A 26354-nucleotide genomic window follows, 5' to 3' on the forward strand; every position below is an offset into this window, starting at 1 on the left:
GGTTAGAGGACGTGGTGAGAGCGCTCTGTGCTCCTGCTTCCCCAAAACACGGGTAGATTGGTAGAAAATGATTCTTCTTGTAACTGTATATAATTAACCTTCAATATAACTTTATTGCTTGAGTCAGAAGTAGGCAGAAGGGTTCTTGCTTTCGGTTAAAGACTGCAGTGCCACGGGGGGGGGCAGCCCAGAACACAAAGAGGAGGTCTATTGGTGTTATTTTAAGCCCACGAAACTTTGCGATGCTTGCGAAATGCTGACAGAAGTCCCCAGGAAGCTCCCGCGCTCGCCAGCACATCCGTAACTCTCTCCTCTCCCGTTCTAGCCCTACCACGGCCGTTCGGTGGGAAGCGCAGACCCGGCACCGGGCAGGGAAACGCCGCCGGTCCCCATCCCCATCCCTCTCCTGCATGGGGCGAAGTTCCCGTTCCCGCGGCTGATCCGATCCGCGCCGCGCTCACTTCCTGCCGCGGCGGGGCTGGGCGGGGCTGGCGGGCCCGGTCCGCGGGGCGCTGCGCGGCCGCGGGATGCGGCGGAGCCGGGCGCCGCGGATGGCGCTGGCCGCCGGGCTCGGCTCCTTCCTGCTGGGCGTCTTGTACTTCCAGAGCAGCTTCCACCCAGGTGGGTCCGCCAGGGAGCGGGGCGCGGGACCGCGGGTAGGGCTGAGCCGGCTCCGGCCGTCACCGCGGGGTCGGGGCGAGGCGGTGCGGTCCAACGGGAGCGACCCATGGGGGATCTGGAGTTCGGGTGCGCCGGTGAAGTCGGCTCTCTTCGGGGCTGAGAGCCTCGCTGCTGTGTTTGCGGGCGGTGCGGGGCCGGTACCGGCTGCAGCGATTCGTGTTGCATTGTTCAAGCGAACTTCATTGAGGTGCTCGTCCCGTCCGGTGAGAGCGGGGCACGAATGCTCCCGAGGCTGTGCCGGGATGGGGTAGGGAAGGGCTGTTCTGTCCCATGAGTGCCCGTTTCACAGCCACGGCCACTAAATTTGCTGGGGAATCCGGTTGATTTGCTCAGGGGACTTCACTGTGTGCTCTTAGAAACATCTTCCACACTGGGAAACGATTCTGAGCTACAATATAAACAGTTCTGTACTAAGAAGTTCTTTATTTCCCTGCCTGCTTTCTGCTCTCTGGGGGAAATTGGGTCCTCTTCCCCTAAGAGACGTTACTGGGTAATGCCTGTAGTTTTAACAATGTACTAACGTTTTGTGCTTATAGCAGCCATCCATCAATGGGGCCTTTAAAGTTCCACCTTAAAAGTCAGATGGCTGATTTGCCTGAAATGTTAGATTTTATCAGGGGGAGCTAAATGAAAAGTGATTTTCCTTTTATAGGGGCTGCTCCATCACTTAAATGTGTTTCCTTTCCTAAAAATAGATACAGCTTTAACTTTTTGGCTGAATAAGATTGAAAAGCAGTTAGGTTTGGGCAAGCATTTGGTATTTGTAGGAGAGCGTGTGAAGTCTGTCAAATGAATTCAGTAATCCCAGCAGAGCACGGTCAGTGCTGTATTCTGTAGTAACTCTGTTTTAAAGTAATGATACGTGCATCTTACTTTAGTATTGGGACTCTATTAAAGCGCAGCAGTGAGTCGGCTCTGATCTCCAGGGCTCCTAACGGGGAGATGGTTGTGTTTTACCTTAGGTTTGCTTTCTAATATTTGACTGGAAAATGTGGCTCTTTTCAGGACTCTGCTTTTCAAATAGAGACTTCTGCGTGTCTGAGTCAGCAGAACTTTCTGTGCTGAGCTGACTTTAATCCTTTGGGTGATCTCAGCACTGTTTCATGCAGGTCCCATCAGGTCAGAGAAAGCCGGTGATGGTGATGGCATCTCATCAGGGGTTTAGGGGCTGGAACGACCCCTTGAGAAGCACCAGACGAGGCTGTAGGAGATGCAGCACCCTTAATGAGCTGCAGGTCTCTTCACCTGGGGCAGTGTGATTGCTAAAGGTGCTGTAGATGGTCACAGGCCTGGGGTGGGACCCTCGGGTGGTGTTTGTCTGCAGCGGCAGCCCATTTGCGAGGGTGGAGAGCACATGAGAGGTGAATTCAAGTGATGCTCATGCCCTTTAAAACCTGGTTATTTTCTAGCCACAGTTAGTTGTCTCCCTGGTTCCAGCCTTCGTTTTTGTGCTGTTTCTTTCCCTTATTATTTTCCACTTTACAGTTTTCCCTTTCCTCTTCAGTCCTGTGTAAAAACTCGCACTAACAGAGGAAAGGTCACTGCCATAAACAGAAAAGAAGCAAGCGAAAAATGCTGCTTTTCACCCCAAAGGAAAGCAGAACTGAGACCAATTACTTGAAGTTTCGAAGTTATAAGTCACAATGATAGGTAAACAGTTTGCAGACAAAAAATGTCATCTTTAAAGGGATGGTTGCCTGGAGGTTCTTTGGAGTTCTGGTTATCCGGTGTCACTTGCTTTCTGTACAATAATGAAGAAAACTGCTAGGAGAAGCAGCAGCGCTGTGTGTTTCCCCCGGAACTGTCAGATCCTTTTCTCTAGCAGGCTTCAGCACGTTGACTTGGCCACCCACAGTCTGTTACATACAGTGTGCTGAATTAAGCCTTGCTAACACAGACAGTGAACCAACCGGTGACCAGGACAAGGAAAACAACACGGGAAGAAGGATGGAATAACCAGAAACCTTCAAGTGTGAGAGTGCTGAGGGCTTGCTCAGCTCAGGGGGCAGGAAAATGGGATGAAAACTGCTCCGTTTGCATTTCCCACTTGTAGCTCCATTGGGGCAGTCGTGCGCTGGAGCGGTTTGCTGTGCTGAAATAAGGGTTTCTTGTTCTGCCGTAGGAACACCCACAGTCCAGCGTGCACTGAAATAGCTAAATGGCACCAAGTTGGTTATTTTGGTGCTGGATGTGCTTGTATTGGAGTCAGTAGCAGAATCCCCCGTTGTCCCTCTCCCGGAGGCTGAAGTGGGCTCAGTGGATTTGCTAACCTCAGGAGAGGTGGGTGCTCCTGAGGGATAGCATCACATAGAATTATTGACTCAACTAGGTTTGAAAAGGCTTTTAAGATCAAGCCCAACTTATGGGGTTGTGTGCTCGAGGGTGCAGCCTTCATATCCCTGGCTGTTTTATGCTGGCTTTCCTTGCTGCTGGCTGTACCAGGGAGCAGACATGGGCTATAGTCCTTACTCTCCCTCATCCGTGGGGTCCCCTGCTCACTTCAGGTTGGTGATAACCTGTCTGTCCCGTTGGCCTTCAGCTATCTCACTCCAGGCTTACAGTCTGTGTGACGGGGTATGCTCTACTTCTTGTTTCCAGCTTGTTCCAGCACTGAATCACCTTCTCCAGCAAGAAAGAAGGAAAACCCCTCCATCTCAACATGCTGCTTTATTTCTACTCCAGTTCTGTTCAACTGCCCCATCCAGCTGTTGCTTCTTACGTCTCTTTAGCAGCACATAGCACATATCACAGGCAGGAAACCATGCCTCATTGTTTTGGTGTGGTTAGCAGCCTTTTCATGTGCCGAGATGGATGTAGACATTACCCATTGCCACCACCCTTTGGGATGGTTTCCTGTTCCCAAGCCCAGCATCTCCAAGCACAAGCAGGTCCTGGAGAAGCTCTTGCTTCTGACAGTTGCAAATGTGGCCTTTCAGGTTTTCTAAGCTATGCATCCATAGTCTGTGATTACTCTTGTGAGCTCTGGGTCAGCTCCATCCTTGTGCCTAAAGATTGTCCCTCTGGGGGGACAAATAATTACAGATGTAGAGTTTATAAGTTATTTGATTGAGGTCTCTCAACCTACAAATGCACCTATACATTGCCTGAACAGAGATACTGACATGTAGATGTTAGCAGAACTTTACAAAGCAGGGATTTTTTTTTTCCCAGACAGGAAAGAGCCTATTTTAGACCTCAGTTCCTTCCCATTGTTTAAAGGTATTTTGAGGCTGAAATTCAGGCGCTGCCTTGGGATGTGAGCGTGGTTCACCCAGTCAAGGCTTTCTGAGACCAGGTTGTATTTGCAGCTGGCTGATGCATGTCCTCACTCATCCAGATAATGCTGCCTTCACCCTGGTCAGTGCTGCAAGAGGGGCAGGGATGTGGAATCCAAGATGTGCTCTGAGATGGTTTTGGTTTTTCTTCTTTGGTTTGTTTGCTTTTGTAATGGGGCACTTTTGCCCAGCTCAGGTTCCTGGTCATGGCACTGGGATGCCTGGGATGCAGGAGGAGCCAGTGCTCAAAGGGCATGGATGTTTGTCTGCCAAGGCATTGAGTAAAGTGAGCTGGAAAGCTGTGTTTGAAGAAGACATGAAATGCTGTAGCTGTGACCTGCTGCGATAAAAGAATCTGCCCATTGCAGTGCTGAGGGCAGGGTAGTAATGAAGCCCATCTGCTCCTGAGAGCCAGGCGTTGGATGAGGAATGCTTTCTCTAGTCCTTCTTGGCTTCATACAGCTTCTGATGATTTCTGATCCGTGGGAGAGAGCTGGGAGGGGGAAGGAGGGCACTTGGCACACCCAGAGTTAAATCTGTGCCTGCAGAAGAGGATTAACATTTCAGTGGCTCTTCCAGGTGGATCCAGCCTTCGCATCCCTCCAGCATCCCTCTGGCTGTTTCTCTCTGGCAGCACATTCCACCTGCACTTTCTGCTTTGTCCCCATTCCCCAAGCCCCTTTCTATCCTGCAAAAGGGACTCCACAAAAACATCTTCTGGGAGCAGTAGGTTCTTTGCCTGTGTAGGTGCAGGAAGGGCCTTGTGGTGTTCATCAGTCAGGGAGGTGAGTGCTCACACAGTGGCCAGGGCACTCCTGGGTTTATTACGTACTGGAGTTTCTTGGTCCTTGCATCCTGCAAGCATCCAAATGGAGAGCATGAAACCCTCCATCTTAATCCCAGTACAAACACAGCTGTCCTACCCAGGGCTCCTATCAGGAGCCAAGAAACTACAAAGGCATTAGGTACTTAACTCCCATTACTCCCCCTTGGAGCTGAGTACCCAAAGAAGAGCTTAACTCCCCAAATACCTCTGTGGGGCCAAAGGGGGACTGTTTCACGTTAAGGCTTTGAGGAACAGCTGGGCAAAGGCCCAAAACTTTCCTTGTTAAAAGCAGTTAAAGAATGTTAGTGGTCTGAGAGGGAGGTAGCATCTCACCGAGTAGTGCTGGGATGAGCATTGCCATGCCTAGCTCCTGCTTGCACTGATGCTGACAACAGGGGAAATGGAGCTACCTTAATATCTGAGGATATCCCCCCCCACTAAAATCATTCATAGATGGAGGGGCTGGTGTCCATGGAGAGTTGAACACAGAATTCCCACCCTCTGTGGTCCAAACCAATCTGCTCTCTCCCATACATGTATATGTGAAGCTTGCACTGCTGTAAGTAGGGGCACTCTGTCTCCGCAGCTTTGGGACAAGTCTATATTCAACTGTAAGCCCTCTGTTATTTCCCCACTCTTTCACATGGATCTATTAGTTCTTCCCTTCTTCAAATACAGCTGCCCCTTTGGCAGTAAAATCCTTCCATCAGGGGTGGCCAGCGGGGGGTATTGCTAAATGCACCCTACATATGCTGCTGCCCTATGCAGATGTCCCTCTTCCATGATGCTCCTCTCCAGGTGCCCTGCTTCAGAGCTGGTTCTCATGATTTATTCTGGCTGGCCCAGTTTCTGCTCTGTTTGCACCCCATGTCATTCCAGTAAATGATCCAGTAAAATCAATTGTAGAGCTCTGATAAATTGGGTTCAACCCCCAAATGTGCCCTTTGCAGCCTGGACTCGCTTTGTTCTCCATCTCCCAATTGCCTGTGACTTCCACTGGGAAGCCAAAATCTCAGTCTAAATCAAAGCCCTACGTGGGCAAAGGTGGGATGAAAGAGTTGCTCTGTATCCCAGGAGCTGGGTGGCCACTGCTCAGATAAACTCCTCTTTCTGCATGCCCTCCGTAGGCGATCACCCAGCGTAGGAGGTAGTGCTGGAACATGTGGTTTGATTTTGTTTCTCTTACAGCTTTAATGAGCCAGGGAGCAAAGGCGATGCTTCATTTATTGTGTTGGAAGGAGAGCGTGATGCTCTGAGGGGGCACACAGAGGACATGGGAACAGGGAAGGGAAGGGGAGCCAAGGGACTTGGTGTGAGGAGTGTCTCTGTGTGACTTGGGTCCCGTGCGGGAGTGATTAACCCAGCTTTGCATGGAGCCAGCAAGCCAAGGAGACCTGGTAGCCAGATGCAGTGGTTAATATCCACAGCTGTCACCCCTCATTTAACAGCCCCCAGATTCCTGCTCCCCTCTTGCTGGGCTGAATCTGGCAGAGCACAGCAGTGCCCTGCAGCATGCTGTGAGTCTGAGCCCTGCAGACTGCACAGGGATTGCAAAAAGCAAACAGACCACAGTGCCCCTGCTCACACACTGCCTTCAGGCAGCAAATACATCTCGGGGTCAGCCCCAGGCTGTGACTTGTCCTGTCTAAAGAATGGGCTTTCAGTGTGAGAAGTGTGCACTCCCAGCCCAGAAAGCCAACCGTATCCTGGGCTGCATCAAAAGGAGCGTGCCCAGCAGGTCGAAGGAGGTGATCCTGCCCCTCTACTCTGCTCTTGTGAGACCTCACCTGGAGTATTGTGTGCAGTTCTGGTGTCCTCAACATAAAAAGGACATGGATCTGTTGGAACAAGTCCAGAGGAGGCCACGAGGATGATCAGGGGACTGGAGCACCTCCTGTATGAAGATAGGCTGAGAAAGTTGGGGCTGTTCAGCCTGGAGAAGAGAAGGCTGCGTGGAGACCTCAGAGCAGCCTTCCAGTATCTGAAGGGGGCCTATAGGGATGCTGGGGATGGCCTCTTCATTAGGGACTGTAGCGGTAGGACAAGGGGTAATGGGTTCAAACTGAAACAGGGGAAGTTTAGATTGGATATAAGGAGGAAATTATTTCCTGTTAGGGTGGTGAGGCACTGGAATGGGTTGCCCAGGGAGGTTGTGAATGCTCCATCCCTGGCAGTGTTCAAGGCCAGGTTGGACAGAGCCTTGGGTGAGATGGTTTAGTGTGAGGTGTCCCTGCCCATGGCAGGGGGGTTGGAACTGGATGATCTTAAGGTCCTTTCCAACCCTGACTATTCTATGATTCTAAGTTGGTGATGGGCTGGGATCAGGACCCCAGCCATGCCATCAGAGATCCACCTTGATCCTGGTGCTGTCCTGTTGCCCGCCCAGCCTGGCAGGACCAGTTGATGTGGGCACATCGTTATGCTGGTGGGCAGGTTGCTGTGAGGGAAGCAAAGCTCTCCCCCAGCATAGAAATGAGCAGGTTTCATTTTTCCTAGTCCCTTTGCATTCCCCCTGGCTGGGGTGGATATCCTTTTGAATACCCCTGCCTTTTAACCCTTTTCAGTTCCCACCTTTTGAAGGCTCAGAGGCCAAGATCTGCCTGAATTTCAGTGGACCAGGTCCTTGCCTTGGAGAAGGAATTCAAAATCCATTCAGCTTGCTCAAATCCGTGCCTTTTATCTTGCAGGGATGGTACCCAGCAGGTTTAGCTTCAGGGCACAGAGGTGCCCAGCCTTAAGCCAACCAGTTGGGAATTCCTGCAGCCTGACTTGCCTGCTCCTGCCTCCCCCTGAGGATTTAATGTTTGGATAAGCTTTGATTAGATAAACAGTTGTTAATTTATGGGCAGATAGGCTGATGGGAACTTGGCTGGGAAGAGCTGGGAGCTGGTGTTCCCTGGGAAAAGGAAGCAGTGTTTCTCCTCGCTGGTTAGTACTGCAGCAGCTCTTGGGTTCGGCAGCCACATCTGCATTGAGATGGCTCATCACCATGCACCCGTGCAGGAAAGCCTGGCCACATAACCCACATCCGTCGGCAGCTCTGTGCTGAGATGAAAATCACCGTTTGGTAGTAGAAATGGTTGAGAACCTGGTTTTGAGTGTGTGAGTGCGTGTGGATTCGGTGTCTGCCTCCTTTTGCTGTCCGTGCAGTCTTTGGTCCTTCCTGACCTAGAGCTGGGTTCCTCAGGCCCCAGCCGTTCCCAGCCTCGGCTTTGCCTCTGCCCTATGAGTGATGCTCCCTGATGCCCTGGAGCAAGGAGAGACAAATACAGTGTTCCCAGTGATGCTGCTCTGCCTGATCACCGTCATCAAACCCTCATGATGATGTGTCATAGGTCTGAGCAACCTGGTCTAGTGTGAGGTGTCCCTACCCATGGCAGTGGGGTTGGAACCAGATGATCTTAAGGTCCTTTCCAACCCTAACTATGCTGTGATTCTAAGGTGGCACTATCCCTGCAATGGCTCCAGTGGAAGGTCAGCAAGGCTTTAGCCTGGGCACATCAGATGGGTCTCTCTATTCATGGTACATGAGCATGGAGGTGTGCCATGGAATGTTCTAGACCTTCACAGCAGTGCATAGGGCATGGCATGGCGTGTGGTTCTGTTGTCACCTGTGGGACACAGGGATGCTGAGGCCATGAGTGCTGTCCTCTTGTCACAACAGTGCTCAGAGCTTATTCTTCTTTGTAAATGCTACTTGATTAATAGCCCTCCATCTCCTGGCTGCTCTCCCAGCCCTTCCAGGGATCAGACAGTGCGTTTGAGTGGTCTGCCCTGGAATGCTGCTCTCCCTATGGATTTGCAGTCTCACTACTAGGAAACCTGATCCAAGCCTGCTCTCCGGCCAGATATTGCTTCACTGACCTTGCATGAAGATGGGTGATGTTGACATGAGGTTCAAAGGTGATATTTGTATGGATCTGCTGGGTGTGGGTGCCTCTAGGGCTGGCTCCCCTCTTCCGAGGGCTCTCTTCAATGCAGGACCGGGGAAGTAAGCGCAGATCAGTTGGAGGTCAGCAATTCCCCATCCCCACTCTTACTGTGATGCCCTACGGGCTGGCTGTAGGGAGCATCTCTGCATGGTCATGTTCCTTCATGGTGCGAGCAGGCGGCGAGTTGAGTCCTGCACACGTCTGCAGCGCCGGGCTGCTCCGTCTGGCAATGGTGCAGGGTAGCACACTCACTGCTGGGGCTCTTCCAAGTTTCTTCTGGCAGTATTGGAGGGATTGATTTCCTTTAGCTTAATAGGATCAGCAGGCGCAGGCATTGTGAGCCTCAGACAATGCTGGGGGAGTTCTGCTTCAGATGCCCATGAACAGCTACTGCTGCATGTAGGTGCAGGACCCCCAGTTCCCTTATTCCTGAGGTGTCCCTTGCTCATTCCCTGTAAAATAGAGATGTCTTCAGAGCATCTGCTGCTCTCACCCATTCTCAAGGCTTCACAGACAGCAGGGAGGCAAATCCAACAACCACTCAGGCAAGCTGCTACCAGTGATGCTGGATCCATTGTGTCCCAGTGCTGCAGTGACCCTGGAGATGCTTGTATCATGCTAAACGTGCTGGTTTGGGAGACAGGGCTCTTTGGTGGCCTCCCACTATTAAATGCAGCAGAGGTAGGCTGTGTGCTGAGAGGTTACGTGCTGGAGATGGTTCTCCCTAGTCTCTAGGGAGATGTAATTAGCTCCTGGCCTTCTTTACAAGCTCATGCAGCTCTTCAATGCACTGTGAAGCCTCTTGGCATGTACCTTGTGGCAGTGTCTCCCAGGTTAACAACCTGCTGTCGTTTAGAAAGGCAGGACACAGCCCCTCAGCTGCCCAGAGCATGGTGAAAGCCATGGAGCAGAGCCAGTGTGTGCAGGGTGCTGCCTTGGGAAGGGTTTGCTGAGTGTGCATTTCTTCCTGGATATGTTCATTGAGGCTTCCATCCATCACAGAGCTGACAAGATGGCTTGAAGCAGATTAAGCAATCGCATCCTGGAGCCATGTGATGGTAGACTCCTTTTTCCTGTGTGTGTGCAGGTAACCTGTGCGCTGAGGGCATCTGCTGAAGCAGACCTGATTGCAGGCAGGTCCTGAGCAAGTCCTGGTCCCCCATCACATGGCCTCAGCTGAGCAGAAGGTGTGAGACTGGTGCAGATGGTTTCTTGGCTTGGTAGATCCATGCTGCTGTCTGAGCCCAAGAGCTTTCTGCAGCAGTGGCTTGCCTGAGCCTGTCCTGGTGATGGGAGCTGCAGAGGTACAGACAGCACCGCAGTGTGCAGGGAGAGGCTGGGTCTCAGGTCCAGCATCGCCAGTTGAAAATCATCCCCTGTGCATCCCAACTGGAACCTCTGCTTTGGCACTGCCAGCACAAGCCCTTCTGCTGCAATTCCTGCTGAGCAGCAGACGGGAAAGGAGGAGTTTATTGACAAGGAATGGAAATGCTGGCAGGTCAGGCTTGCATTATATATGCTGGCAGCCAGCTGGGGCCAGGAGAGCGACAGGCATAATGGGGAGGAGAAATCACTCTTGGAAAGCTTCTGGCATGGCTCGTAGGAGGAATTAACCATTTGAAAGCATGAAGTTGCAGGGTACTTGGGCACAGATACTTTATTTGTTTGCAGAGGGCTGTATTCCTGCTGGATACTGGGAATTCTGTTTCCTATAAAGATCTTAATGACAGTGGTTGTGACAGCAGAGAACTGGGCATGCTGCCCCAGTAAAGTATATCCCCCCACCTCAGATGCTTGTGATCCTTCTATTAAACCATCCTGACATCTGGCTCAGGCTGGTACTAGATGAGCAGAGCCTCCTGCCATTGAGGAGACAGGAGAGTGTAGGAAGAAGCACTGAATGGAGTGTCCGGAGTGTCCAGACCAGCTGCTGTTGGCTCCGTTCCCCACAGATGATGCCTTTGGCAGGTCTCTTGAAGCAGCTGGATTCTTTCTGTCCCTTTCTGCATGATTTATTGTGAGCTAACCCCATAGCTGTCAGCCTTTTCCATCACTTGATTAGCAGTTTCCCTGGATGATCCTTGACTCAAGTTGTCTACATTGGGATTGAAAAGCCTTCCTTGAAAAACGAGAGCCTGAGATGTCTCTGGGTATGTCCCTGGGTATGGCTGGTGATGCTGTGGTGGTCCAAGAGGTGCCATTAGTGAGAAGTGAGGAAAAATTACCTTCAGAAACAAAGGCCGTGTGAGAAAGCAGGAGTCGAGAGAGGGAAGAGCTTTCACCAGGCTTTAGAGAAAACAAGGAGCTTCCATATGTAATTTTAGTGCCTTCCTAATGGTGTTGGCACAACCTCCCGGTTCATCAGGAGTGGAGCTCAAATGGTTTTAAAGCACATCCAGCAGACAGGTCTCTGAATCACAGTTGCTTCTGGAACCAGCGACTGCCAGTCCCTACAGCCTGCACTCCCTCAACAGGAGGCTGCAGCCTGGATAGAGCAGGGATGTCGGCTTCAGGAGTCTATTCCAGGCAGTTGTTAGAGGCTGGAGCTGTCTCCTGTTAGAGTGAGGGGGGAAAGAGGAGCAAAAACAGTTAGGGTAATGGTCATTTTCCTTCCCAGGGTGTGAGACACGCAGCAGGAATCTGAACTAGCGCAGGATGTGCAGACCCCATCTCATGTCAGGAGTTTCATGTTCTTTTTTGTGGCAGCTTAAAACAATACTGACAACACCCCCCAGACTTCCCAGCGCCTCTGTGGCTGCTGTCGGAGCAGTTTGTGCAGCATATGGAGGATGGAGCTGGCTGCAGACCCGTCACTGCTAACCCAGCGTTCACTGCAGAATGCTGAGCTTGCGCTGCACATACTCTGTGGGCTGGGTTTGGCATCCAGGCACGAGAAGCAAAACCCACACAGGAGCCCATTGTCCCTTCTGACACTCAAGTGTCCCTGCAGCCTGGTGGGATGTGTCCATTGTAGGGTGCTGGTGGGGCTGCACTCAGGGTCACGCTGGCTTGCACACCTCGGATGGTGAAAGGCCAGCACCATGCCCTCTGGTTCCTGCTGGACCTGCAAGAGGATTAATAGAAGCGGACCATGGAGGTGACGTTGTCTGCAGTGCTTGCCATGGTTCTTTGGAGAGCGTTCAGCAGAGATCCCTCTTTTTTAGTGGTTTGGAGAGAAATCAAAATAGCTCCGAATGCTGGACCGCTGTCCCGCTCCCATCTCGCATCCCCCATGGTGCTGAATGGGACACGCAGGCTGTGATGTGGCAGTGGTTGGCTTCACCTTATGTCCTGTTTCCAGCCATGGTGTGTGCCAAAGGCACAGCAAACCCTGAGGAGCGAATCATAGACCTCAGACAGACGTTCTTCCCTGTGAGGATGCTGAGGCGCTGGCACAGGGTGCCCAGAGAAGCTGTGGCTGCCCCATCCCTGGCAGTGTTCAAGGCCAGGTTGGACACAGGGGCTTGGAGCAAGCTGCTCCAGTGGAAGGGGTCCCTGCCCATGGCAGGGGTTGGGACTGGTTGAGCTTTAAGGTCCCTTCCAACCCAAACCAGTCTGGGATTCTATGGTTTAATACACTCAAGGCTCCTGGGCTGCCCGTACCTGTTTGCCCTCAGACTTCTGTGCTTGAGGGCCACGGGCTGTGAGTGATTTGCACTCTGTGGATGGTGTAAGTGCCCCAGTATCAGGCAGAGAGAGCTCCATCCCTCAGTGCAGCATGCCGGAGGCGCTGCCATCCTGTGAGCCATGGCACAGGGTCCCAGACAGCAGATGTCTGTGCAGCCATCAGGCATCTCGTGCACAGATAAAGGCAGGTGTACTTGGATGTTTGGTCCTACTTCAGTTCCCAAGGCCATGCATTTCCACCCCAGACATTCCCCACAACCTCTGGCAGGCTCAGCCGTTCCCTGTCTGGCTGGAATGAGAGCAGGACGTGTACTCATCCCATCCATCACTTTCCATAGAGAATAGCTTAGGACATTCATCCACACCCTGCATTAGCATTTCCTGAAGGCATCACGCTCCTTTGCCCAGCTCTTGCCCACGGACCACTGCCTTCCAGCAGTGCACATCCCGAGAAGAGGGAATGGTTTTTCCCATTAAAGGAGGCACAGTCAGTTGAATTATCCCATATAAAACAGTGACTCATTGTCCCCTCTTCACGGTGTGGTTCTTGGCTGGAGGGAAACGGTCCTTAGTGCCTGGCTGCTGTTACCATGCAGTGGTACCACGCAGCCCTGGGACTCCGGAGAAGCTGCAGGGAGGTGGTTGCACACCTTGTGATGGTGCCCAGCACCTTGAGATCTCTGTGTGCATAGCAACTGTGTGATTTGGGGCTGGAAATGCTGCAGGAGGGTTTGCCCAGGGGATAGTATCTATGGAGCATGTGCATTTGGTGGAAGGAGGTTGGAAAATGCTCCTTTCCCTCTTATCTGAGAGGTTTGCACAGCAGGGCTTCATCAGGAGTGAGAAGTGCCACCTTAGGTCATTGCCTGTGATACCTCTTATTAGGAACATGGCTGGGAAGGAGGTACTGGGGGCTCTTCATCAGCAGAAACATGGGCTGACAATGAGAGCTGCGGTTGGGGTGTCCCATCACCTTTCAAGAGCTGTCTGTGGCTGCTTGGAGTTGGCCTTAAGTAGGTTCCCAGAAAACCAAAAGGGTCCTTTGGGGAAAAGGTCTGTGCAGTAGTGGCTGGTAGGGCTCCCCAGTTGGCAGGAGTGGACCATTGTGCAGCCTTCATCCCTCTTCTTCTTCTCACCCTGAAATGGTACTTTGGCACAGCAGCTAAAACATCACTTTTAGGTGACCCTGGTGTGTGTGGTGCTGCAAAACCACGATCTCCCATATGGAAGCATGTGTGGGGTCATCCATCTGAGCTGATGGGTGAAAAGCCTGTCGTACCTGGGCTGTTCTCTGTGTAAACCTCCTCATAGGCACGTCCTGTCTTGCCCTGCTCAGGTTTGCCTCCAAGCTGCTTTTATCTGTGGCTTTTCCCTTAGCTTTGTGGGTAGCCTCTTTGCAACACATCCCTGTTTATCCCTCTGCAGTTCCTAAGTGCTGGAAAGTGGAAGGGGGGGTGATGGTGGGTGAATTACTTGGTTTGGCTGTTTCAGAAGGGCTGGGGGGGGGGGGGAGGTAGGTGATATGTAGTGGTGGAAAAAAGCCTGAGCTAAGCTTTCAAGCATACCCGTGCTGCTGGGACTTGGTTCTGTCTGATCCAGCCAACTTCAAGTCACTTGGTTGGCTTAATTTCTGCTGGATGAAACCATGTTAAGTCAGGATGACATGAACCACCAATTGGAGCATTCTCCTGAAGGGGAACACTCCTGTCTCTGGGCATGATGCTGTACTCGTCTCATTCAGCAAGACCTCTAACCAAGGAGCCAAAGGTCCCAGTGATCTGTTGCTCAGCCCCAAAGCAAGCACAGGTATGTGTTTTACATCCCACCACGTCGAGTGGGTACCACTGGGGAGGTGCCTTTTGCAAACGCATAGCAGTGGTCTCGTAATGGTAAAAGCAATGAAATACTCTTCCATTAAACCAGTTGATGGACAAGCAGTTGAGCTTCAGACTCGGTGTGTGTTTTACCCCCCATCCCTGTGAGAACAGGAGTATTTGGGTTGTCTCTGTTCCTGGGGTTTGTGACACCAGTGACAGTTGCCATGCTGCTGTGATGCTCCTTGTGAGAGGTGGCTCCTGGCTGGCGATGGAGATGAATAGCAATGGTGACATCCATGCGGTGGCTGTGCTTGGAAATGGAGTTGTATGGCCCAAACCCAAGCTACCTGGAGGCAGTTTCTGAGCCTGAAGGTTAGGATGCAGTGCTGGGGACAGAAGAACTTATTCAGTGGTTTCAGAGGGACAGTTGAGCTTCCAGGCCCTATGTTGATACCTGGGGGTTGTGCTCAGCTGGTGACATGGAGGGATGCCATTAAATCACTTGACAGCTTTGCAGGGGACAGGGCTGTTCCTGCCTGCAGACCTGCCCCAGGAGCTGGTTGCATCTGAATTCACAAAGCTGAAGGGTGCATTTAAGCGAATCAAGCATGTGGCTCTTGGATTCCTTTTCCTTTCTAGCATTTCATATTTCCTATATCCGTGGCTTTTTAGATGCAGTACAAATGAGCAGTCGCAGGATTCCAAGTCGATCGGCTTGCCTCTTTGCTGAAGGCGAAAGTTTGCATTCCCAATTCAAAAAGTAAAAATAGGGATGAGTGCTGGATTTAACTCCCAGAGGTGCTCCCTTGGCTCTGAGGGGGGTGTGAATGACAGAATTACCATGCTGTTTCACAGCTGAATGCAGCATGCAGGGTAGCAAGCGGTCATTGATTTGAGCATCTCCATCAAAGAGAGGTCACTACCTTCAGCAGTGTTAAGTCAGAGGGCCTGGAGTTTGCTGTGGGATTGTGGTGTTTGGGTCCTTGTTTCGCAAAGTAGTTATCTTTAAGATAAACCAACCCAATAACCAGCCCTTGTGCTTATGTGAACAAATGTGTTCACCAGTACGAGCCCAAGCAGAAAAGCCAGAGCTTCCTAGAATGAAACCACTTCCTTGGGACCAGCACTGCTCAACCCAATAGCTCTGAGCCTTCCAAGCAGGGCTTTCTTTTCCCTCTTGGATGTTAAAATTGAGGTCTGGACCGATTCAGCAGCCAGTGGCTGCAGCAAGGGCTTGGCTTTGAGTAACTCTCTTAAATGAGATGGCAGGATCCTCTCCATGTCTCTTGGGTGCAGTTATTTTAACAGCGAGGAGCCTGTCTCCATGAGGCTGCATTTCTGCAGTCAGGGATGAGTGAGACATCACTGCTGTGACTGAAGCACTTACTCATTGCCATTGCAGGTGCTGGAGAGGTGTCAGTGCTGTCTGGAACAGCGCATTGCTGTGTCCACAGAGATCTAGGCCCTTGTTTCTGGCTCTTTCAGTGACTGATCCTTATACACTATAGAGCTCTCGCTGTTGCTTCCCGTTTTGGTAAAGAGCAGTCATACCGTTCTTATTTGTTTCTCACTGGCAACTCTTCTTTCTCTTCTTCCTGCTGCATGCATGCCACGTAGCCGATTCATGTCACTGATACCTTTTCCTATGTTCATGTCCATCACACATGTGATGGTTTCACATCCCACTCCGCCAAGTTCAGAGGGGGTTTTTGGTCTGAGATAGAGCATCCCCTTCCCAGTGGGGCTGCAATGGGAGCAGGCAGGAGTCCCAGTCACCCGCAGGGAGCTGCAGGCTGTCATTATCACTCAGCCGGATCATTTTGGGTGAGCAGGCACCACAATTTGCTGTGCTCTTTTTTTAGGTTTTGTGCAGACACAACAGGAAGCGAAGCCGGGGCTGTGGGACAGCAGCGAGGTCAGGATGAGCTGCCTGGGGCCCCTGGGTGCATTCTCATGGGTGCTGTCCCTTCACTTCGCTAGGCTGGAGACCACTGAATCTCCAGGTTTTAACCCTCTGCAGTGTTTCATATTGGAGACCACACGTGGAGCTTTTGACTCCTTATGGCTGCAGGGTCCAGCCTGGAAAATGCCTGAAAGCTCCATCCTTCAGTCCAAAAGGAACTGGGATTCCTCCTGCTGCATCTCAGCCAGACTCCCACAGAGCTGAGGTTTCCAAACCTACTCCGAGTTGGCACTTGAGTCAGGGCATGAAGATGTTCTACATGTGAAACACTTCCCATCCCTCTCTGCTGGCCTGTTCCCAAGGGACTATCCCATCCTGGCTCAGCACGCACATCCATGGGGAGCAAGTCCTGGCATTGTCTGGTTGCCCCACAGCCCTTGTCATCAGCTCTGGGTCTGCCTTGGTCCCAGGAGAGCAGAGCTGTCAGTGCTGCAGGTGAGGGGTACCAGGTGCTATGGGTATTGATGTCTTTTTGCTTCCATGGCAAATACCTGATACGTTTCAGGACTTCATTTGCCCTTTTATATGACTGGCAGCTGGTAGCCCAGAACTGATGCATCTGGGCCCTCCTGCCACTTCCAGCAGCAAAGTAGCAGAAACTGCTGAATTCCAACATTGTGACATTAAACTCTATTGAATTTCCACTCCCCTGGTCCAGGAAAAAGCTTGAGTTTCCCTGTTTGGTGTCTGTCTCGCCCTGCCATGGCTGCCTTTCTCAATGCCTTGGCCATCATCAGTTCTGTTACTCTATCAGCTCATTACTCCAAAGTAAAACATCAGAGATGGTTGACTGAAGTCTGCCTTCTGCCCAGCATTTCCCATGTGAACACCGCCTGCTTTCCAGTTGCTTACATCCCTTAGAGTTCGCTTTTTAAACCTCATCTCCTCTGCCTGAAGTACCTATTTCCTGTGGTCTCCTGTATCCCATGCATTGTATCTGGGTGAACATCTACCACATGAATTTGATCTATGGGCTTATTTCGCTCGCAGATGAGGTTTCATGGGTATGAGCTGCGCTTTGCCAATGCCGTGTTGATTTTATCCCCCTATCCCCTTGCACCCACGTCTTCTCCTTGTTTTCTTCCCTCCAGACTGTTTTCCAAAGCCGTGGTAATGCTGATGTCAGCCTGGCAGGCTTGTTGCTGCCTGAGCCCTGTCTCCAAGCCAAGCTCTTCAGTTCAGGCACTGGATTTGCTGTCGTGGTTGCAGAGAACCTCCCTCCGTAACAAAGAGTCTCTGCAGCCAAAAGAGCAAATTCTTTCTCTGGTGCTTCCAGAAGGCTGGAATGGGCATGATCCAGGCTTTCCCTCACCTCACACGTGTCTGACTGTCTTTGCAATCAGCCAGTACACCTAAAGGTTCACTTCAGCCTTTTCCAAAGAGAGCTGGTGAGTCCCTGAAACATGGATCCTCTTGCGGTGTCAGTGGCACCCCGCTGCAGAATAGCTTTGGGATTGATGGGGCAGGTCTGTGCTGTAGGGGGAAAGGAGGGATGGAGCACGTTTCTTTTTAAGCTCTGAAGGGAAGACTGGAAGCACTTGTAGCACTGGAGACTCTAAAATGGGCCTGAGCTCCCTTTCAGGCTCATCTTCAGTGACTTCTCATCAATGTCGTTGCCTTAGCATGGGGGTTTTTGATCACTTGCTCTGCACCATCCTTATTTCCTTACCTCATCCTTTGAGGACACAAAGGACAAAGGGGATATTTCCTTTTTTAGAACACTTTGGATTTGGGTCATGGACAGACACTGTCTTAGTACTTGTGATCCAAGTGGTGATCCAGCAATTGCCAAGGGCTGATGTTTTCTCCTGCTCAGAAACTCGATATATCTTAGCTAAGTGATATCTTTGCTTTCGGATGCAATTGTGGCAATGCTCAATTTCCGTGGATTACCACTGCATGTGGTGGAATCTGGGAACCTCAGCAACAAGCTGTAAAGTCCGGAGGAAAGCCAGGATGCAAAGATCTTGGCAGCTCCCCCGTGATGGGAGATCCTGCTGTTGTCAGGGCAGTGGTGCCAAAACGCAGCACCAACCATTAATTTACCCTGATACTCCCTCCTCAGCACTGTCGTATCTTTCAGTATTCCTTGGCCTTCCCAAACTTCTTGGAGTCCCAGCAGCATCCCAGGGGTGGGTAAGCCAGTGGCAGGGGGAATGGGGTAAGTGACTTGCTTTCGGAGTGAACAAGTGGAAGAAGAGGGATGTGTAGGTGCCATTGCCCATCTGCACCATCAGATGGTTTGGGGATGCTCTGTGCACAGGCAGCCTGTCACCAGTCTCCATTCAAGCACACATCCATGTAGGTATCCATAGGTATCTGACCCCTGCAGAAGATGGATGCTTTGGTCCCAGGGGCGCACACATTGGCTGCTGCCCTCCACATGCTGCGCACGGATGCGTCTGCTGCATCCCCCTGTGCCACAGGGTTTAGCCCTGTCTCCAAATCTCATCCTTGCGCCTGGTTTTCTCCTTGGGATGCTGGGTGCAGCGTGAGCAGACAGTTTCTGAGGAGGGGGGAGGCTTCCTGCAGTTGGAGCCTATGAAAACCTGCTTTTGGGCCAGAAGGGTTTGGTGCATGCCTGCGGCAGGGATGGTGTCATCGCTTTGGATGAGAGATGCAGTGAGTGTGGAGCACTGGTGTCCTTCCCTGCCAGCTCCGGCTCCTCCAGCCACACAGGAGCATCCTGGTGGTGTGGTTTTTGCCTTATTTGCTTTCTCTTCCCCTTTTTCCTCCTGGAAACCTGTAACAGTGCGAGCACAAAGGGATCCCAAGGGGGTTGCTGCTATCCGGAGAAGGCGTCTTGTTCCCTGCCAGCTCTTGCGCTGGGGAAAGGCTGGAGGAGATCCATCTTGCAGCGTTTCTGCTGGGGCTGTTGGCAGGAGGCATGTGGAGTGCAGCAGGCTCCAGCCAGGTTTGTTCCTCTGCCTCAGCAGCACTGAAAGGTGCAGCCCAGAGCAATCAGAGCACGGATCTGACCTGCCCAACCTCTGCTCGCTCCGTTCCTTAACAGCAGATGCGCTTTTTGTTCATCCTGAGGAGCCTCCAGTGGAGCCAGCCCACTCCATCCCTGCCATAAAATGGTTTGGGTTGGAAGGGACCTTAAAGCTCCTCCAGTTCCAACCCGTGCCACGGGCAGGGACCCCTTCCACTGGAACAGCTTGCTCCAAGCCCCTGTGTCCAACCTGGCCTTGAGCACTGCCAGGGATGGGGCAGCCACAGCTTCTCTGGGCACCCTGTGCCAGCGCCTCAGCACCCTCACAGGGAAGAGCTTCTGCCTTGTATCTAACCTGAACTTCCCCTGTTTAAGTTTAAACTCATTCCCCCTTGTCCTGTCGGCCTGTCCATGTCCTATACCCTTGTCCATGACCTGACTCCGCACCAGACGCTGAACCCTTTCCTGAGACGGCATTTCCCTGCATCCCAGTGCAGCGCCGGCAAGAGCAGTTCGCATTTCTAGCAGCTTCGGGTCAGTGTGAACCAGCCAGGGTTTGTTGTGTCCTTCTTAAGAAAGGTTCTGCTTGATGCACGTGTTAATCTATAAACCAGATGCCTCCACTTTGCTTTACTAAATATAGGAGAATCGTCTGCTGCGCTGCAGGGCTTGCAGACAGCGGGGTCACGCTCTTAAACTAAACAGGAGTTTATCAGCCCCAACAAGGAATGGGACTCGGGTTCAGCGCTCTCTGCCTGCAGATTGGAGCTGCAGTGAGCTAAGTTTTCAAGGTCCATCTCATTCCCTGTCATTTGCAGAGGGCTGAGCCTGGAAGCGTGAAACTGGGCACCTCTGGGACGAGCATCTTGCATACATTGGGTCTTGCGCTTATCTTTTGTTAGCACAGATGCTGTTTCACCCTCCTGTGGGGTAACTGATACAGGGGATTGAGGAAGAACCCAAACCTTAGTGTTGAGTCACGTCTCGATCAGTGCAGTGCTGCAGGAAGTGTCATTTCCCACAAGCACACAAGCGTACAGGCACTGCTGATGAAATCTGGTGAGGTCAGGCCATCATTTCCCCCTAATTACAGCTCCAGAAATGAAGGATGTTTAGCTTAGACCCTGGTGACTTTGTGCTTTTGGAGCAGTTTTCCCTTAAAGCAAAATACAACACACGAAAATGAAGATGGGATTTGGATTTTTCCCTTGTGGTTATTTAGGTTCAAAAGATACCATTTGGGGCTTGTAGGACAAATGAGCTTCTGTCTGGTGGTGGCCAATGAACTGAAAGATCTGATTTTTCTCTCTCCTTTTCCAGCAGAAGATGGGGTTATGGGATCGAGCTGGCAGGGGAAAGCTGGTCGCAGCCCACTCCAGGCTCTCTATGAGAGTGACCAGGTAAGGGAGATGAAGGGTGAAGAGGGAGTAGAGTGCTGGGGGTTGATGTTTTCTTCCACCCATCCAGTGTATGGGGCACTGCGCTGCCTCTGACTACCCTATGGTCCCCATGGCTGGACCTCTGGCTATGTCCATAGGGAAGGATCACACTGCTTTGGAGTAATTGTTGATAAAGAACTTGGCTCTTGGGCAGATGGTTTCATTACTGGTGGGCTGAGCTGGGCAAACCTGGGAGGTTTCAGCATCTGAGAGTTTTAAAGCCGGCTCTGGGCACGGCAAGAGCATCATTACTGCATTTCTGAGCTAATAATGGGTAGATACTACTAGGTTGAGTGCTATATATATGTACACACATATATAAAGCTGGACCCAGCCATGAGGGGTTTATAATCCTGGGCTATCTCAGCCCTCTCTATCACCTTGACCTGTGCCAGCCACACTTGCTGAAGAAGGGGCAGCCAGGCACAGTCTGTGCAGGGAAGCATTCCCTTCCAGGTTGGCTTAGTGGGTCCCTGCCCATGCAAGGCTTATGCTGGAGGACAAACCACAGTCACTGCTTGGCCTCCTTTCCATACGTGATGCTTTGTGTTGCTGTCTAGGTTGATGCTTTTATGTCTATAAGCAGCTAAATTAACATTTTTTTCTGGGAAAAAGGGCAAGCGTGGACTTGGCTGTGATGCCAACAACCCATAATGCTACTGGAATGTCCTGGTGTTGCTTCCTTAAAAGTGATAGTTGATTTCTCTGGCTTTTAAAGAGAAGGAAATGAAGGGAGCAGTTTTGCTGTGAAAGAACTGGCTGTTGAGAAGTAGTCACATTTCTTTGTTGCCATGCCTGCAGACAGTGTCTGTCTGTCTGTCTCTGATCCAACAGCTTTGAATTACGGAATTAAGGAAAAAAAATCACATTATTAGAATGCCTCCTTATTTTTTTAACACTTGCAAAAGGTGCTTCCCATTATAAAAGGTGATGGACCATTGGTTCTTGTCCAAAAGGAGCAAACAAAAGATGTTTCTACGGGAAGGATTGGCTGTGTTGCAGGGAGGTGTACGATGAGGATGCCTCTTCAGCTATGCTGTTATGTGTTGTTTCTTCTTCATATCCAAGTAGCCAGCAGTGTCAAAGTCATGTCTTGATAGCAGTTATTGTCTGTTAACCTGCATTTCGTCCACCTGAACATTTTCCCTTATCATCTCCCTTTTGGAAGGAGCAGGGATGGGAGGCTTTCTCCTGCCTCTGGCTCAGGTTACTGCCTGTGAGGTTCCTGGAGAAAGTGGTGACTAAAGTGACCTGGGCAAGGTTATTTCTTTTGTGGGAATGAAGTCCATAATCAACAACCCATCCCTTGCAGGAGGAGCTGTTGCCATGTTGCCACATGGGGATCATTGCATTGCATTAGAGCAACATCTCCATGGGGTCAGAGTGGCCCCCAGGGTAGGAAATGGGTGGTGAAGCTGTTTGTGGTTGTGGTTGAGGCTGTTGGAGGTTTCCAGTGGTGATCTCAAGGCTAAATGTGAAACCTTCCACCCCTCGTGAGCAAAACGGGGAAGGAGTGGGCAGGAGGAGGAGGAGGGGACCTTCCCCCTTGGAGTTCCTGGAAATAGTTATTTCCCCAGATGTTTTAATGATGTTTTGGGAGGTTTGATGAAAACCATGACAGGAAAGGTCACGTCCCCATATCTGGAGGGGGGAAGTCAATGCAGCAGCTGCCAGGCCTTAATGTAAAGGCCAGATGGGATAAAGAAAAAGGACTGTATGTAGACTCTTCATGCCTGCGCACAAAGGAGACTGTGACCAGCACTGAGGCATTGGATTGGCCCGTATGGAGGAAACCTGAACCACTCAGGAGGGCCCCACTGTTCAGCCTGGAGAAGAGAAGGCTGCGTGGAGACCTCATAGAAGCCTTCCAGTATCTGAAGGGGGCTATAGGGATGCTGGGGAGGGACTCTTCATTAGGGACTGTAGTGATAGAAGAAGGGGTAATGGGTTAAAACTTAAACAGGGGAAGTTTAGATTGGATATAAGGAGGAAATTCTTTCCTGTTAGGGTGGTGAGGCACTGGAATGGGTTGCCCATGGACGTTGTGAATGCTCCATCCCTGGCAGTGTTCAAGGCCAGGTTGGACAAAGCCTTGGGTGAGACGGTTTAGTGTGAGGTGTCCCTGCCCATGGCAGGGGGGTTGGAACTGGATGATCTTAAGGTCCTTTCCAACCCTGACTATTCTATGATTCTATGATCTTGAGCAGCACCTCCATTATGCCCTGCTACCCCACCTTACCTCCCAGTGTTAGCCCAGTATGCGCAGGATGCTGTAATGAATATTCCCTTTATTGACTTTCTGCACTACCCATTCTTCCCTCACCCCCTTTAACTTGTCTCCTCATCACATTTTATTCTTTCTTTTGCCCCCAGCAATGCACCAAGCTGTGTTCAAAGTTAACACCATCCCCAGAAATCCCACATGGGTGACTGCCAAACCCAGGAAAGGGGATGGAACTGGGACAGTCGTGGGCCAGGTCTTGTGCATAGAGTGTGATCAACGTAGAATCAGAGAGTAGTTTGGGTTCAATAGGACCTTATGTTCATCTAGTTCCAACCCGCTTGCCATGGCCAAGCTGGTGACCATCTCTTTCTTTCCCCCCTAGTTTGAGCAGTCATCGCTGCAGGCAGTTCACCAGCAGAGACGGGAGCTGTTGAGCAACATCTGCAACCGCTACACCCGCAAGCGGCGTCTGCTGCGCCCGGATGACCTGCGGCACTTGGTAGTGGATGACACACACGGGCTCCTCTACTGCTACGTGCCCAAAGTGGCCTGCACAAACTGGAAGCGGGTGATGATGGTCCTGACGGGGCAAGGCAAGTACCGGGACCCACTGGAAATCCCTGCCAACGAGGCGCACGTCTCGTCCAACCTGCGCACCCTCTCCGAGTACAGCATCCCTGAGATCAACCACCGCCTGCGCAGCTACCTCAAGTTCCTCTTCGTGCGGGAGCCCTTCGAGCGCCTGGTGTCGGCGTATCGCAACAAGTTCACCCGCAGCTACAACACGGCCTTCCACAAGCGCTACGGCACCAAGATCATCCGGCGGCACCGGCAGGAGCCCAGCGACGCGGCGCTGGAGCGCGGCGATGATGTGCGCTTCGAGGAGTTCGTCTATTACCTGCTGGACCCACGGACGCAGCGGGAGGAGCCCTTCAATGAGCACTGGGAGCGGGTGCACTCGCTCTGCCACCCCTGCATCGTCCACTACGATGTGGTGGGCAAGTACGAGACCTTGGCTGAAGATGCCAACTACATCCTCCAGCTGGTTGGGGCTGACACGAGCATCAAGTTCCCGTCTTCATCCAAGACCACCAGGACGACGGATGACATGACGGCCCAGTTCTTCCAGGACATTAGCCCTTTCTACCAAAGGAGACTCTTTAATTTATACAAAATGGACTATTTGCTTTTCAACTACTCCATCCCCTCCTACCTCCGCATCCGATGAGGCAGGGACTGGGGGGAGAGGTGAGGGAGAGCTGGGTAACTCTCATCTTGCCACAGTTCCTCTCCTCCCACTCTGTGCTGATCTCTTGGTTGACTTCCTCCCTATGCCCTCTCCATTATGGTCTCCTGATCCTGATGGTCTCCACATCCTGATGCTGTGTTCATGCATGGTTTGGAGGGAGGACATCTCTCAAAACACTGGGGCTGGAGCTTTTCCTTCCCTTTCCCTCCACCTTTCATCATCTCCAGGGGATGGTGGTGGGACCGGACATTGCTGGGTGGGAGGACTTGCCTTGGCTGGGGACTTTCTTTTAACTAAGAGACTCCTCTGTAGCTCCAAGTCTTGGGAAGGCTCCTTTTTCGGGCAGGATCCCTTGAGGTCTTTCCCCTCCTCACTGGGCTGTTTGGGGTGGACATGGCATCTCGGGGAGGGGCAGGGTAGACTGTGTCAGAGACCTGCATAGCTCCTGAAATAAAGCAATAATTTAATGTAAGTTGTTCCTCTCATTTAAAATTGCTCCCATCTTTTCTTTTTTTGGTCTTATTCCCCTCTACCCTCCCCCAGCTTCCCACTGGGAAAGGCAGTGCTGTGTTACTGTGGCCACATGTTTCTCCCCGACAAAGCCTGGAGGGCTTGTTTTGTTCCTTTCCTTCCACATGGGATGCAAAATGCTCCAAGCGGAGAGAGGAGCAGGTTTGCAGCAGGTATGTGCTGACAGAGACATGGTGCTGTCTCAGCAACAAGTCAAGTGGGGCACTCATTGCCTCTGTGTGTGTGAGTGTGGATTTCTGCTCAAATCCAATAATATTCCTGGGTTTTAAGAGCAGGTGATGAGTGTTTTGCAGAGCTGTATGTACAATACACGTGCAGTGTCTGCTCAGTGAAATCATGTCATCCACAGTGTCCTCCCATGGCTATGCAGCTCATTGCCTGTCCCCACGTGTAGCCAGGGCCTCCTGCATGGCACTTGGTGACCACATTGCACTGCGGGTGGTGGAACAGGGGATAGTATGAAGTGAGGAGGCTCATAAAAGTGAGTTACAAAGTGCTTTGGGAAGCACTGTGCTGGGATGCGAGAGAGTGCTGTGGTAATGGAAAGGTGATGCTGGACTGGGAAGGCCAGAAGAGAATGCATCTGTGTGCACGCACACACGTATGTATGAGAATACAAATGGGGACTGGGACACCTAGAGGAAAACTCCCCTTTGCCAGGCTGGCTTTGGACAATCCATTCCTTGAGGAAGGAATGGGGAGGAGGGGCGAGACACAAAAGAAAATGACAAAACCAGCCTTAGGATCTGAAATTAAAAGCAGGCCAAGGAGCTCTGTTCTAACCCCACGTTTCAGGCTTTCTGCTTTGCCGCTTGGCTTTGGCTCACTGGCTGCCTCTGTAAATAAACACGCTGGTAATAGATGCTGTGGAGTGTGTCTGCTGGCTGGGCTGTGAATACTTGACTTATTAAAGCAATACAATGGGAGGGTTTATAAAGCCCCAGTGCTCTCAGGCTCTTCTAAAACCCAGTGTTTTCAGCTAGTGACTTTTGGCTGTTGTATCTTACTCTGTTGCCTCCATGTCTCCAGTTGGCATCTATGTGCTGACACTCCCTCCTTGGTCGCTCCATTAGGAGAGTGGGTTTAGCAAAGCAATGGAAAAGTAAATAAAGTTGCTGGTGCTCAGTTGGACTTGATTTTCCCAATCAGGAGTGGAGAACTCATGGAAATGGCCTTTCTTGTGCTGTCTTCATATCTCCCCATGTAGCTGGAACTCAAAGCACAGATTATGTGATGCAAAAGATTTCATCTCCAGCACTTGGGCTTGGTGTATTCCTCGTGCTTTCTCAGGAGTCTCCCATTCCCCCTTAGCACTGCTTGGAAAAATCATTGTTCTAGTCACCCCAAGCTCTTTTCATCGCCTTTGGACATGAATCATCCATCATTCGGGGTCAGGTTCAGAGTCACAAAGAGCTGGAGTTTTGGATTCTTTTCCTTTTTCCTAAGTACTGTTCCCTGCTCTTAAAAGCTGATGGCTCAGTGAGGGGCAAGGACAAGATAGATGGATGCTCTCCCCATTGGGCTGTCAGTGGCTGTTCAGGCAGTATCTGGCTGGCTAGGAGCCCATTTGGGCTTTTTGGCTTGAAAAGGAGGGAAGGGAATGCTCTGGGCTTTGTCTTTTGAGGCAGCTGCTTTCTAACCTCACTGCAATGGGTGGTGTGTTGGAGAAGGTCCCAGTTCTGAAGTGCTGTTTGACTGCCTGTCCCCCAGCATCCCCACCAGACCTGACCCATTGCCCCAGACAGCAGCAAAACCACATGTATGGAGTGAATGCAGCCCTCCAGCCTCAGCCATGGAGTGCTGAGGGCAGTGCCCTGCTGAGATTTGGTCTGTAACAGGGGCATTTTGGGACCTT

The 26354-nt window shown here is 51.4% G+C and overlaps 1 protein-coding gene across 2 annotated transcripts; it reads left to right on the plus strand.

Moving 5' to 3' along the window:
- Nucleotides 1–488: 488 nt before the first annotated feature.
- CHST13 (carbohydrate sulfotransferase 13) lies at nt 489–24440 on the plus strand. 2 transcript variants are annotated; one of them, XM_061357158.1, is made up of 3 exons: nt 489–621; nt 20377–20456; nt 23102–24440. In XM_061357158.1, the coding sequence occupies exons 1-3, from the start codon at nt 528–530 to the stop codon at nt 23945–23947; spliced, it is 1020 nt and encodes a 339-aa protein (XP_061213142.1). In that variant the 5' UTR covers nt 489–527; the 3' UTR covers nt 23948–24440. The 2 variants fall into 2 exon arrangements, with proteins under 2 accessions (XP_061213142.1, XP_061213143.1); XM_061357159.1 differs by having other exon boundaries at nt 20380–20456.
- Nucleotides 24441–26354: the final 1914 nt, after the last annotated feature.

This window comes from Neopsephotus bourkii, unplaced genomic scaffold (genome assembly GCF_033783945.1).
Source record: "Neopsephotus bourkii isolate Nb327-2 ecotype Australia unplaced genomic scaffold, CSIRO-AGI_Nbou_v1 NB_887, whole genome shotgun sequence".
NCBI lineage: Eukaryota > Metazoa > Chordata > Aves > Psittaciformes > Psittacidae > Neopsephotus > Neopsephotus bourkii.